Source organism: Rhopalosiphum maidis, chromosome 2, assembly GCF_003676215.2.
Source record: "Rhopalosiphum maidis isolate BTI-1 chromosome 2, ASM367621v3, whole genome shotgun sequence".
In the NCBI taxonomy this organism is placed as follows: domain Eukaryota; kingdom Metazoa; phylum Arthropoda; class Insecta; order Hemiptera; family Aphididae; genus Rhopalosiphum; species Rhopalosiphum maidis.
Genome location: NC_040878.1, coordinates 65933836 through 65947795, shown reverse-complemented (window position 1 = coordinate 65947795; position 13960 = coordinate 65933836). Strand labels below are relative to the sequence as shown.

Below are 13960 nucleotides of genomic sequence, written 5' to 3'. Positions count from 1 at the left end.
ATATTTTTACTTCTAAAATAATAAAATAGTTTTTTTATTAATTTTAAATTTTGGTTAATTCAAGATTTTTACATAATTTGAGTGATTTAAACTCAGGCAAGCTATACTGATATAGATTTGGAATAAAAAATTGATTTGAATTATTTTAAACTTTAAACTAATATAGTAATGTCACCATATCATTTGTGTTACAAACTTACATCTATATGTGTTAAAAATATATTCAAATTATTTAAATACATAGTCAAAAACTAGCTTATAGCCACCAAATAATAAAAGATAAAAATATCCAAATATTTAAATTACTTCCAAAGTCGAGAATACTTAATAATAATGTCAATAACTCAATATGCATAATATACAGTTCAAAGCGCTTATAAAATATTCTATTTTATAAGATGATACATTTGTATTTAGTTAAGTTTTAGTCATAAATTGAAACTTACATTTGAAAAGTGAACTTTTATCTGGATTTTAGATCCGTCGAAATAAATAGCACGTATATCACAACCACACTTCACCAACACAATAAAAATTAAAAAATTAAAATTAAATTAATTAATTTAATAGGTTTTAATTTACGTTAAAGAAGAAAAATAAAAACAAAAATATCAATGAAAAATCACCCTACTCATCACAATAAATACCGACAATAATACGATTAAAAAAAAACCGTCTGAGCGCATTCGAAGTTAACGGACAAGTGTGTCAGGCAAAACAATAAGACGGTATAGTGTATGGTTGTTGATAGCGGTAGCGGCATCGTCCATTTCTCCGAAGGAAGTTCCCTCTCACTGTCGGTCGGTTAAGGTTGAGGTCGTTAAGTAATGAAACTATTAATATCAGTCAACGATCTTTCTTTTTCCGCAGACTAGTTTTAAACGCATAAGGATTAATAAAAAAAATAATTGAAATAATTTTCTGAGATGTCTTGGTGTCAATGTAGTAAATAATAGTTAGATTAGAGCCAACAAGTTAATAATACAAAATACAATTGGCATAAAATATCACGCATACAACTTTGAATGTTAACGATACGTCGATAGAAATTTAATTAATATAGGCACCAATCAACGATTCAGGAATTCATAGGTTTAAAATCCACTTAAGTTTCTTATTATTAGTTATTGCATAAATTTAATATCTTGTATTTCTTATCATATTTTTTATATCGATTGTGATTTTATGAATAATAACATTCGTTGAAAAAATGAACTAAATAGTAAATAAACACTACATTTATTTACTTTAAAACAAACTTGTGGATATTTTCTCTTTTTTTCAAAAAAAGTTTTCAAAGAAATAGTAAGACGGTAAGTACACATTACATAACTAATAATAACGACTATCTGGGGTTAATTCGTCTTTTTTTTAATAAACGTATAATAAAGTATATAAACATACAATTAAAATTAAACTGTTTTTAATTTTTAAGTTTTATTATCTTAAGCGTATCATAGCCGTTGTTATAATAATATAATGAAAATCGAATTAAAAGTTGTCTTTAATAAATAATAATTATTTAATTTTGACGTAATATAATGATAATAAAATTTCAACCCCCGTAGTCATTAATAATAATTTAAAATTAATATATAATAAATGCTTAGATTCTGATTATAAATAATCGAAGCTTTTATATTTTATATAGACTGTAGTTTTTAGATAGTTATAATTTATAATAATATTAATGTTATACTACAAAAATAATCAGTTCAGCTTTGAGTTGAATTGAATTAATATGTAATTTAATAATTGGTTAATGTACGTAGTTTTTTTCTGAAATCTACGAAATTAGAAATTTCTAACCGCTATTAAATAGTAGGAAAAAAAGTTGTTTATAAATAATTATTAACTACCACTAGTAGGAATCAAGTAAAAATAAATTATTGTACATACAAAAATGCATCAATAAAACTTGAGAATAATATTATTATATTTTACCTCACAAAATTGTTTATAAATACTAGTATTTATAATCAATGCTAGTAATAATATATTACTACAATAACACTGGATTATATAAAATCTAAAAAACAAATTAAATTAAATATTATTAGGAATGTATCCAAATTATATTCCTAATATTATTTATTATAAAAGTTATTTTTATTAACCTTACATTTATTGTAATAATTAATTACATATGTATATATTTATGATATTTATATCACAGTAACTGAATCTAATATTATTATTGATGAGCTACAGTAATTATTCAAAAATATTAAATAAATAAAATACTAAAATAAGCTTTAGACACCAATTTATAAAAATATTGCACATTATTTATAATGTCGAATATAGTATAAACTATAAATCATCCTAAATCTTGTTCATTTTAAAATTCATCCAAACTAGATCATATTTTTAAAAACATAATAGAAACTTAGGAAAGGTACCACATAATGAAAATGAGCCGTTCTACTTTATATAAACCGTGTTCACTGAATTTGAAAATTAGTCGAAAATTAGTATTCCACATACTATGTTAAAAACATAGCACTTTATTTTATTAATTTAAATAATATGCATTCTTATAGTTGTTTCTACTTATAAAATGAATGATTATAATAATATTTTATTCATCTGTTAGATCATTAAATGTTAATTATCCATACTGAGCTATGCAATTTTAAATGATACTAATTTACATGGTTTTCAAATGTGTTCACATTTCACTTACTCAGTGAGCCAGTAACCATACTTTTTAAAGAGATTGAGATAATGTAATAAATACATCCAAAATAGTCTGAGATTAACAAAATTGTCGAATGTACAAAAAAATACTTAATAATACTTAATACTTAATCATTGGTTATACATAATTTGTATGTGGTTAATAGTTATATATCTAAAAATTATTATTTATTTAAGTAAATATTTTTGCATTGAGTTTCCAACTTATAACTTACAAACTTTGGAATAACTAATGTGTATGGTTATTTATAATACGTTTCCTAATATTTCTAATAGATGGATTTAAATATTATTACCATAAAAAATATACATAAATATTGAAATTTTTCATGGTCTGACTATAGATCACTTTTATTATTATAAGAATATAATAGTAAGATACCTTCATAAGTAGTTGTATAAAGATGTCTATAAAATAAAACAGTTTATTAAATAAGTATATCATTTAGAGTGTGAACCATAATGTTTATGATGGCATATGAATTCTTGAATCATAAAATGTAAAATATCAGAAGATATCTGTATACTTTCACGAATAAAATAAGTAATTACCTACTTATACTTCTGTATTAAATCCATTAAAGAAGGAAATTGTGATTTAAACTTAATTTTTATAATTGTTTTTTCCCCCAATTTTATGATAAAATATAAATAAAAATGACTCATTAATTTTAAATAAAATTATAGGAGCATGAACAACATTAAATACAGCTTTTAAATATTTTTATAAATGTTTAAAGTTCCAGAGTTTATTAGGCTATAAGTTATTACCTAATTACCTAAGTATTATAGTATATGTTATATATTTTAAGTATTTTCTGAAGTATAACATAGGTAAGTATACATAGGTATATAAAAAAATGTTAAATACCGAATTATTATAATATTATGTTTCTCATGTTAATTGATGTTATCCATGTATAACAATCCTCTCAATAATGTATTTAATGCTTATCAAAAGATTAGTTTTATAAATTTTTATTCAAAAAAGTTTAATTAGATATATATTATATTTAAAAGAGAAAATATTCCTCTGATACATATCTGTAGTATTAAATTAATATTATTTATAGGTGTTGTAATTGAATAATTCGTTTGGTTATTTTAATAGTTTAATATTTTTGTTCTAATTTTTGTACCACGCACATTGCACATGTACTATTGTATACATTAGTATCTATAGCCTATAGGCCCTATAGGTATCTAAAATACCTATAGATATTATACAATGATAATATTAAAATATTGCATATATTTTATTTACTCTAATGAATAGACTAATAGACATCACATATAAATATTATTTTCATATATACATGATGTATTGATGTCAAAAGTGAATATATTTCATAACTATACTTATTTAATAATTAATAAATAATAGACATGGCACCACATACTTTTTAACTTTATTTTGAAAAACAGATTTAATTATAGATATAAATGACAATGGAATTACAAAATGATATTAAATCAACATTTTCAACTGTAACGAAGAATTTATTATGTACAAAAAACCTCGAAAAATAATTAATTTATATGATTTTTTATGAAATTGTATTTCCGAAAAAATAAATACATAATATTACTATTTGTCATTGATCTTTCAAGAAATTTAGATGTGAAATAGGATTTAACAAAGGAGTATATTACATTTTTGTTCAACATTTTTTTGTATATACTATTAAAGATACCTATTATAGAATTTCATTTTATTATATCAATAGTTGTTGAGTATAAACATATGTAGTATGTTGTATGTATTAATATTGTATATATAAATTATAAATATTATTGGTAAGTATAGTGAAATTTAGTGTAGAAGGTAATGTAATATACCTCCTACAATCTACTTATCAGTTATCACGATAGTCATTATGGATTTTTGAAACCGCAAAATTACTGATACTTGAACGGCTGTGCATGTTTATTAGTGATAATAGGTGTAACGAATGTATTTTATATTATAGTATCCACTTATTTAGGTGTAGGTATTTCGTTACGTATGTCTATGAAAGCGAGCTTAACATCGAGAGTTAAGTGTAAATGTGTAATGTATATTTAATAATTGTTGGTTTTTTTGGTTGTAAGCCTAACCATAGAAAAAATATCTACAAATATATATATTACATTATTACAATACTACAAATAATGTATACTAAGATTTATTTGAGCGTACTTTTATGTATCTACCTAAACACCATCATAGTTCTGATCGTCCAGTTATCATTTATCACTTTATCAGTGTCTTTTAGCTTAACAATTTTTGGGAAGTTAGATACAAAACAATGTGATTTTATAAGCGTATGATTATCATTCGTTATATTTTACTGGGTATTTGTCGTAATATAATATATTTTATATCAGCATAATATTATATCTTATATTATGAAAATATAAAACTGGTATAAGTTTTGAATAAAGTTTTATATTTTATATTTTTGTTGAACAAAAAAAAAAAAAAGAAATCACAGAACTTGTTTAAAATAGTACCTATACAATATTAATCATTATTTAAATAACATAGTTTAGTTTTTTCAAAGATATTAAATAATAAAACGACATTTGATGTATGGTATATGACGTATAATAAGTGTTTATTGAGATTTTTATTGGAATTAATACATTATTTTACGTTTCAGGATCGATTCGTCGATACAAACGAAATAACACAAAAAGTCTATTAAGGCACCTGCCTACACGCATTGATATTATTTAGATTTACCTAGTATCTAAGTAATATTCTATATACATTTGCCATTTGGTACAATAATAAACTTGAACCACACATATATACTCATATTTATGACGTGTAATCATAAACATTTATATGATTCGACCGTTAACGATTTTGGCCTGAATTCGGCAAACGACAAAATAATAATAATATCAGAATAAATGACGTTTTAATACATGTATGTACCATATATTATGTACAATTTGATTACTGTTTAAAGTAATATTTATATTATGAAGTCTGTTGTTAATAACAGTATAATGTTGCACCGAGTTAAGAATGTTAAGATAGAAAGATGATTTGAATATTCGATTTTACCTAAAACCCATTTACCACATTGTTACTAAACGCTTGTAAAATTTAAAATTTATATCTTTTAAAAAAATGAAAACAATACTCAATATTAAGAGTTTATTATTCGCAAACTTTTTAAAACTGTTACCCCCTGAGAAGCAAAATATTTTTAAACGCCCCCCTCCTCTACATTAAAATAAAAATAAAAATAGTATAAATGAAAATTTCATAACTGAATAATAAATAAATACTGTAAATATTGAATTGTTATACAATGTATTGATCATTGAGATGGTTGTGCTTGGTGATTTAAAGCTAATTTTTTTTATGTTTGGTTCAAAGTTTGTGAGATAGAGGCGTAAGTCTTCTCTTTTGATGATATAAAGTCGATTTCTTTTTTTTCGTCATTTGATCCGTCACCGCACTGAATCCTTGCTCGACGAGGTAAGTAGAAGGGAAGCAATTAATAATTTTTGTACAACAGTCTACAGTCCAGGATAGATTCGACTGATGGTAGACTGGAGCCAAAATCGATTAAAATGGAAACAATTACATTAAACCTTGGTGCGTTGCTTTTAATTTTAATTTTTGTTCAGTTTTTACGTTTTAATGTAAATACTCTTACACACTCATCACTATCCCGCAGCCCTAACTTTACTCATCCCCCTTACCACCCGAAACGAGCTCAATGCCCCTCAGTACTCCTTCATCACCCATCGGGGGGCGAGATCGCCCCCATTGAGAAGCACTGATTTAGAGTATTTAGATTTAGACCTTGACACTATTTGAATTACATATTTTAAACGTAATATTTTTAAAATGTATCTATCATAAAAATTCTCAAAATTATAACGGCCATAGGGTATACCTTGACCATACCTAGGTAGCCAGGTTGGTACCATAAATGGTAAATATAAAATAAATATAAATATATATGTATTGTTCTATTTAATTATTATTTCGTATCACATTTTGTTCTGTTTTAAGTTTTTTAAATGGAAATATTTGAGTCCATTTATTGGCTAATCGTCATATTATGATTAAATTAATGTAGCAATTGTGATGTATATTTATTATAATACAGGTTGATACCTATACGAGTACAGTAAAACTGTAGAAAAATTCGTGTTACTAGAAAAATAAATTCTATCCACTCACCTACGAATACATTGCCATTTGCTAATGGTTCAAAATTCGAATAAACTAATTTAAAATTTAAATACTTTTCATGTTTGATGTTGTCGGTTGCAATCTAAAAAACTAATGTCGTAAACAGAATAAAATAATGATTAAGTCTCTGAGTGTGTTATCAATGGGTTAGTAAAAAGGTGTTAGTTTTCTGAGAAGAATCCACCGTCGATCAACGAGAAACATATTACTCTAATGCCATCTACATAATAGAAATTATGCCGTTGGCGGCGTACTATCGTGGAAGAATTCTGTTTGGTGTACCGTCTTTCAGCTAGAGAGCGGTGTACTATACGTAAAACCTATACGAAACGCGATATTCGTGCGGTCTGTAAATAACAGGTGTACTTTGTAATCTAAATTTATAATAAAAACAAAAAAAAAAAAAAAAAAATAACGAAAAATAATTGAAAAAAAATATTTTCCGTTTGATTTGCCACAGTGCTTTTTAATATTTCATTGGCTTAAATAATTAACTATATTTGTTTCTATTTCATTGTTGAGCGATTATCAAATAAAATAATTCAACCCTACGTATTTGCATTACAAGAATTTGACAAGTCTATATTATTATATTCGGTAAATATATATCTACTAGCTGTCGAGTTAAATTTAGGGCTTTGTAATTAATTTATATATACTATTGGTATTATCCAAGTACATTATAAGTAATAATGGTCCATAATAGATCGTTATTATTTTTAATATAATTCCGGTGTACCTACTTACTACCTCAATGCTGAATATAATTTTATTTAATATTCAATATAAATTTAGTGCTCCATTTATTTCGATATATTAATATTATACTAATATTATTGATGATACTTTTTGATCGTCCTATTGTAACCTAATATAACTAGTTCTTTAATTATATTTATCTAAATTTTACATATTGATCACGTATAATAAATCTACAGCGTTATTATATTATTGTACCCAATAACAGTATAACAAAATTGGTTAGGATGTATTTAAGTTACTCATGGGTTATTTTGAGTTTGTTTCACCATTGAGTTTGAGTATAACTATTTGATAACAATGATCACCAACAAATAAAAGTAATTGACAAGTAATTTAATATTAGAAATTAATGATATGATACAAACGGTCATTTATGTGTATAAATGATTGATCTAACACTAAGGTTGAAATTTAATAATATGATATTTTAAACTGCCTAAACGTATTAAATCATTTGTCCTATATCAGTATTTCCCCGATTGATTTCCTATTAAAAATATTTTTTGTTCAAGACTCGTAAGATTTATATATGTAAATTTATTGATATTTTGCGTTATCGTAACTTAATAAATTGTGTATTTTATTTTAATTATTATAATTTCCAACATTTTTATTGATTTAAAATGTAATTTTTTTTTTTGATTTTGTTGTATGTTGTGATGGAAGTAAAATCTTCCAGAGTTTAGTCTAAAATACAATATTTTAGGACATCTTAATTTCATACTTAATGTGCCTCTTGGTTACGACTTATATACGTATAATTAGGCTATATATTATCAAGGGTCTTCAAACTTTTTGTTTGAGCGCCTAGTATATATATTGACTACAGATAATATAATTCACATTCATATAAGTAGGTACTGTTGTGATAGTTATTTACATGGTTTTATTAAAGTCAATTTAAAGTTTAAATGTTTTAAATTGTATTTTATTTAGTCACACCTTGACATTAATATAATTAGTTAGATATGTTGTTTTATTCGCAATTTATAAATCATAAGATCAAAAAGTATGTTAGTTCTTTTTTGTATTTGTAATACAATGTATCCCAAAACTATAATAGAATATTAAAAAATGAAATTGAAATTGAATCTATTAAAAATACTAATTTGTGTTAATGTTTTCGACCAAGTCATAATATTATGTCTGTAATTAGTTGTTAAACATAATGAAAGCTATTTCTATAAAATGTATAGCTTGTAAAATAATATAACGTAATTTTGATAAGTAATTGTTTGTATGTAACGGTTGTGGTTTTTATGCAATCACAACTAATTATTTTACACTTTTCAAATGTGATAACAGCATTTTTTTCAATTTCCTTTTACGTAAAATATAATTTAAACCATCACTGATAAAACCTTGACTCATTCACAAAATAAAAAAAAAGAATGCTGAAATATAACATGTACGTCGTGTAAACCATATTTGGTAAATTAATAAACACATTATTATATTAACTTAAAGTTAAAGTTAAAATTGTTAACTACATTATGTTCACTTTTTATAAATACCTAAATAATATATAATCATATACATGACGTATAGCTATTATAAAAAAATTTAACATTTTAATTAATGGATATTTGAGTAAAATAGTTATGGTGCAAGCTATAGAACTGAAATAAACTATGAGAATAGATAGAATAAATAATGATATTATGGCCAAAATTATTTAGTTCAGAATATTATTCGTCAGGAAACATGAATAAATAATAACCATGGAAACAAAGCGTTTTACAACTAATAGAGTCAACCACTAGGCACTATAACATTTATTCGAAACAAAAACGTTTTATCAATTTAAAATGTTTAAAAGGTTTTGTTAAAATATAACTTTTAACATCTTAAAGGCATCAATAAATTTATCAAAAATATTTTTAGTTAAATAATATTTTGTTTTTTATTTGTTTAATTTTATCAACAACTTTGTTTTAGTGCTTGGGTTAGATCATAAAACGTAAAGATTTTGCAAAATAATTTTGAATTTTTTAATACCTACATTTTATCCATTTTTTAGCTAATGCAGTGTGTTATATTAAATTCAAAAATATTAACAGTGTTTTATTTTAATCAACGTCGGATTTCGGAATACCTTTTTAATAAATCAATATTTTGGAAACTTTTCATAAAAATACTATTAATATTATATAGAAAATATCAATTTTGTGTTAGTTAAACATATATAGATACATATAACCTATGTATAATATAAAGCCGCACGTAAAAGCTCTTTTAATAGATTACTTACTATATTGGGTATTATTAATGCGTTTTTATTTAAATTGTCGAAATAAAAATATTGTTAAAATTATTTTAGTATAACTGACACTTACTTGGAAGCTAAATGAAGAGCATTGCAACCATCGACATCTTTTTCGGTAGGCTTACATCCCGAGTACCTGATCAACCATTCTATACAAGCTACGTGCCCGTTGATGGACGCTTCGTGTAAAGCTGTGTATCCCACACACGATTTCTTGTTCAGGTTTCTTATACCGTGGATTTTCAGGAACCTACAAACAAAACTGTAAATATTATATAAACGACAATAAGACAAATATACGATCATTATACGCGTACAGCAAACGCACGTCATGTTGATACGTTAATACGTTATGAATTTATTATTATAAATAATAATAATAATAATAATAAACATTAATTGGGGGAAAATTGAAATTAATTTCGTAAATTCTTATAAATATATTATCCACCCATCGTATCACCTCAGCACTGACAACTGTCCGTTCCTGGCAGCGTAATGCGATCCCATTGCACCACGAGAGTCCTCAGCATGTAGACGTTCAGTGTCGGAGCCGGCTATGAAACCCAAGAAATTGAAGTCTCCCACCCGGCAGGCACGTAAAACTTCCGCGTCCAGTTGTTTGCTACTGATTAACAGCACTTGTCGGTCGTTGTACATGTACGACGCGCCGGACATGACTGCGGACAACGTTGTGAGCAAATCCAACAGAAAAGAACCAAAACGGACGGCGAATAAAACGGAATAAATCCTCTCGGCCGTGGTACAGCGATCTCTGTACATATACACACGCCGCTGTAGAGATGCGTATCGGCGACGGTGACTAACGTTTCGAAACGATTTCGTAACTTTGCCGCGGCCGACGAGCGCGGGCGACTTTTACGGTCTGCGGGATTCCATGTTCGTCGATCGTTGATTTCGATAAAACGCGCGGGAGTTAAGCTTTTTCGCGTGTAGAGAAATATAACTGTTTGTATAATAAACGATATCAAAATCGGTGTGCGATAAGACGATGAGAGCGAGCTACCAGCCCGTGATTCCCGTTCACAAATAATATCCTAATAAAGAATCATAGAAAAAGCGTCTCGTAAAAACGACCGTTTTATGATCAAATAACATACTACATACATACAAACGGAATACGAACTGCCTCCAAAATCTAGATAGTAATTTGAGTTATTTTTATGTAATGACTAATGCCATACGACAATAAATCAATAGTTGCATTATTTTGTATTTCAAGAATATTTTCTGATTTGCATTTTTTCCAGGTATGTTAGATCACTTGAATGTATTTTTAACGACAAGCACGCTTAGTTAACTGAAACCCCACCATCGAGTATTGATATATAATATATATACGGACTTACCTCTTTTCATCGTGAGTCGGTTGCAAAGCTGAACAGGGGTCGCAAGAGTCTTCGCACACGTTTTCTAGACTGAACTCGCCGCTGGATATCCCACTGTCGGACATATCGTCATCTGACGACGTGTGTTGTCGATGCAGTTCTCCTCCTCCTTTGCAGTCGTCCAAGTCTGACGACTTGGGCCGCGTCCAGCCGAGAAGCAGCAACTTCCACAAGCACATGATGTCCACAATCGCGGATATTCTCCGAACGCGTCGATGTGCCTTCACAATATTGTATAGTATTTGGTTCGACGATGGTATGTAATATTAATATTATTATTCGAAGAAACGTGCACACTTGAGTTTAACGCGTGTAAATATTATCACGTGCGAAATTGTTTTTAGGTACGATGCTCTTACACTGGGTGTACCGCGCAGACCGGCGAGACGAAGACGAATGTTCGCCGCCGTGTATATTACGATAGTATTTTAGTGATTTTTGTGCGTAGTACGACGATTTTCTACGGTGGAAATCTTTCACCGCGGCGACCAAGTGATTTCGGCAGCCTCAATGTTATGTTATGTGTGTTTTCAATTCTCGCCGGACCGCGACCAATTGTTCTATTTTACCTGATCAGCCGACGATAACAACATACATATACATATATATATATATATGTATATATATATATATATATATGTTATATTTATACACATTTAGGCATGTGTGTGTGAATATATATATATACATATCTGACGCAGTATCACGTGTATAAAATATAATAATAATAATATACTGTACATATATAATATGCCGAACTGCCGACGAGACGAATAGCTTCTGTATAGTCTGTCACCACGACAATACAACTCTCGATGACACGTAGGCGAACATCCTTCAAATCTATCGGATTTTATTTGTTTGTTAATTTTGTATCAAGGTTTATTATGTAACATTTAGTCTAGTATACAGCATAATATAATATACTCGGGAAACGCATCATAAGATTTACGGATTTCTCTACACGTTAAATAATAATAAAATGTATACATTTGATTGCGTGACGTACATGCAGTACATATATACTACAAATGATTGTACAGGATAACTATATAACTATTATGAGTTATAATGCTCAGTTATAAATATCACTGTTTTGTGTATCACGTGGATATTTATACTCGCAAGTTTTAACTAAAGAAGTAAAAATATTTAGTTTTTCTACCGTACTTAATATCGTAACTTGTAAGTAAACAATACATTGGACCACTAGAATGTTGGAACTATATACTTTTAAATGATTGATTTATAAAAAAAATAAAGAAATAAACTGTATAAATAATTTTTTTCCCATAAAGTACAGTTACTTTACCGCATTTCGAATGATCGATTGTTTGAATTTCTGTTAATTCTATTGTCCGATTGGCCTACCTAGCTGTATCACTCATATTGCTATTTGTGTCTATATTTAAAGAAGTTTGAACCAAATTAAGACCGATTTATAATAAACACGTGTCGTTATTTAAGAGTTAAATATTTATTGCAATGAGAAAATACAAGTCAAAATAACTAAAATACTTGTAAAAGTAAGCAAATAATTGGGTTTAAGATATAATAATAAACTTTAAATAATATTTTATAACAGCGTAGTAGTCTGACGTGAAGGTTTTTATAGTTCATCAATATATTTCCAATAATTATATTAGGTGTTACAGCAATAGTTTTGCTGGTAATTTACGTATATTTAATAAATATTATCCCTCACAAGATTGGCCATTTATACTTATATTATATCCTAATATCTTACCAGTTACAATGTAATTGAATAGTTTAATTAAGTGCCTTTAAAAAAAACATATTATATCTATCAAAAAACATACTATATTTCAGTGGTTATAGAATAACCATGTTTTGATCCAGCTGAAATCATTATATAATTGTTATATTTTTAATGCGTTAAAGCGTGACTTAACTCGGAGACGAAAATACCGCCGTACGGCGTACGACGATTTTTAAGTTGGAATTTTTCATTGTGATAGACAATTGATTTCGGAAGCTTCGTATTTTTGTTTAGTTAAACATTTTTTTTATTAAATTTTGTTTGATTTAATGTCTCTATTAATTATATTTTTATATAGATCAAATATAAAATAATTTTTAAAATATATTTTTAATTAGTTATTACTATAATATGGTGTGATATTAAATATTGTGTAATATCAATTTTTTATCTAATTAATATAGATAGAAGCTTCATTTATTCTTAAGAAGCTTAAAATCATTCTTAACATTACCATGGTGTAAAAATATTTTAATTGCCAATAGAGTTTCTCACTTAGGCCTTTAGCTCACTATAATTGTGTATAATAATAATGATTTTATGTAACATGTAAACGTAAAATGTAGTAGGTTATTTCATTATTTGTTATGGAATATTAATTCTACATTTTATGATATTTTTTATTATTATTTATAACGAAACTCATATATACATTTATACACCAAACACTTTTTTTATTACCTCAATACCTCAGTTTTATTTGTCACATTTCACATGTAACTTATCGCTGTATATAAGAATTTCGTTTTATTTTTTTCTCTAGTAATACTATTTATTATCTATTTATATACCAGAGAGCTTATACATATACTGTTAAATCTTATCATAATTATGTTCTATAA

At 26.5% G+C, this 13960-nt stretch overlaps 1 protein-coding gene across 3 annotated transcripts in view; it reads right to left on the bottom strand.

The window, feature by feature from the left end:
* The window catches only part of LOC113551172, a 71180-nt gene extending 59652 nt beyond the window's left edge, over positions 1-11528 (bottom strand). The window contains exons 1-2 of one of the 3 annotated variants that reach the window (XM_026953253.1): positions 11300-11528; positions 10000-10179 (exon numbers count right to left, since the gene is read on the bottom strand). In XM_026953253.1, coding sequence (XP_026809054.1) covers positions 10000-10179; positions 11300-11517 — 398 coding nt within the window. In that variant the 5' untranslated portion in view covers positions 11518-11528. Of the gene's footprint in view, positions 1-446; positions 692-9999; positions 10180-10392; positions 10512-11299 lie in introns of those variants that run through there. The other 2 variants (XM_026953254.1, XM_026953256.1) reach the window with 2 other exon arrangements.
* Positions 11529-13960: the final 2432 nt, after the last annotated feature.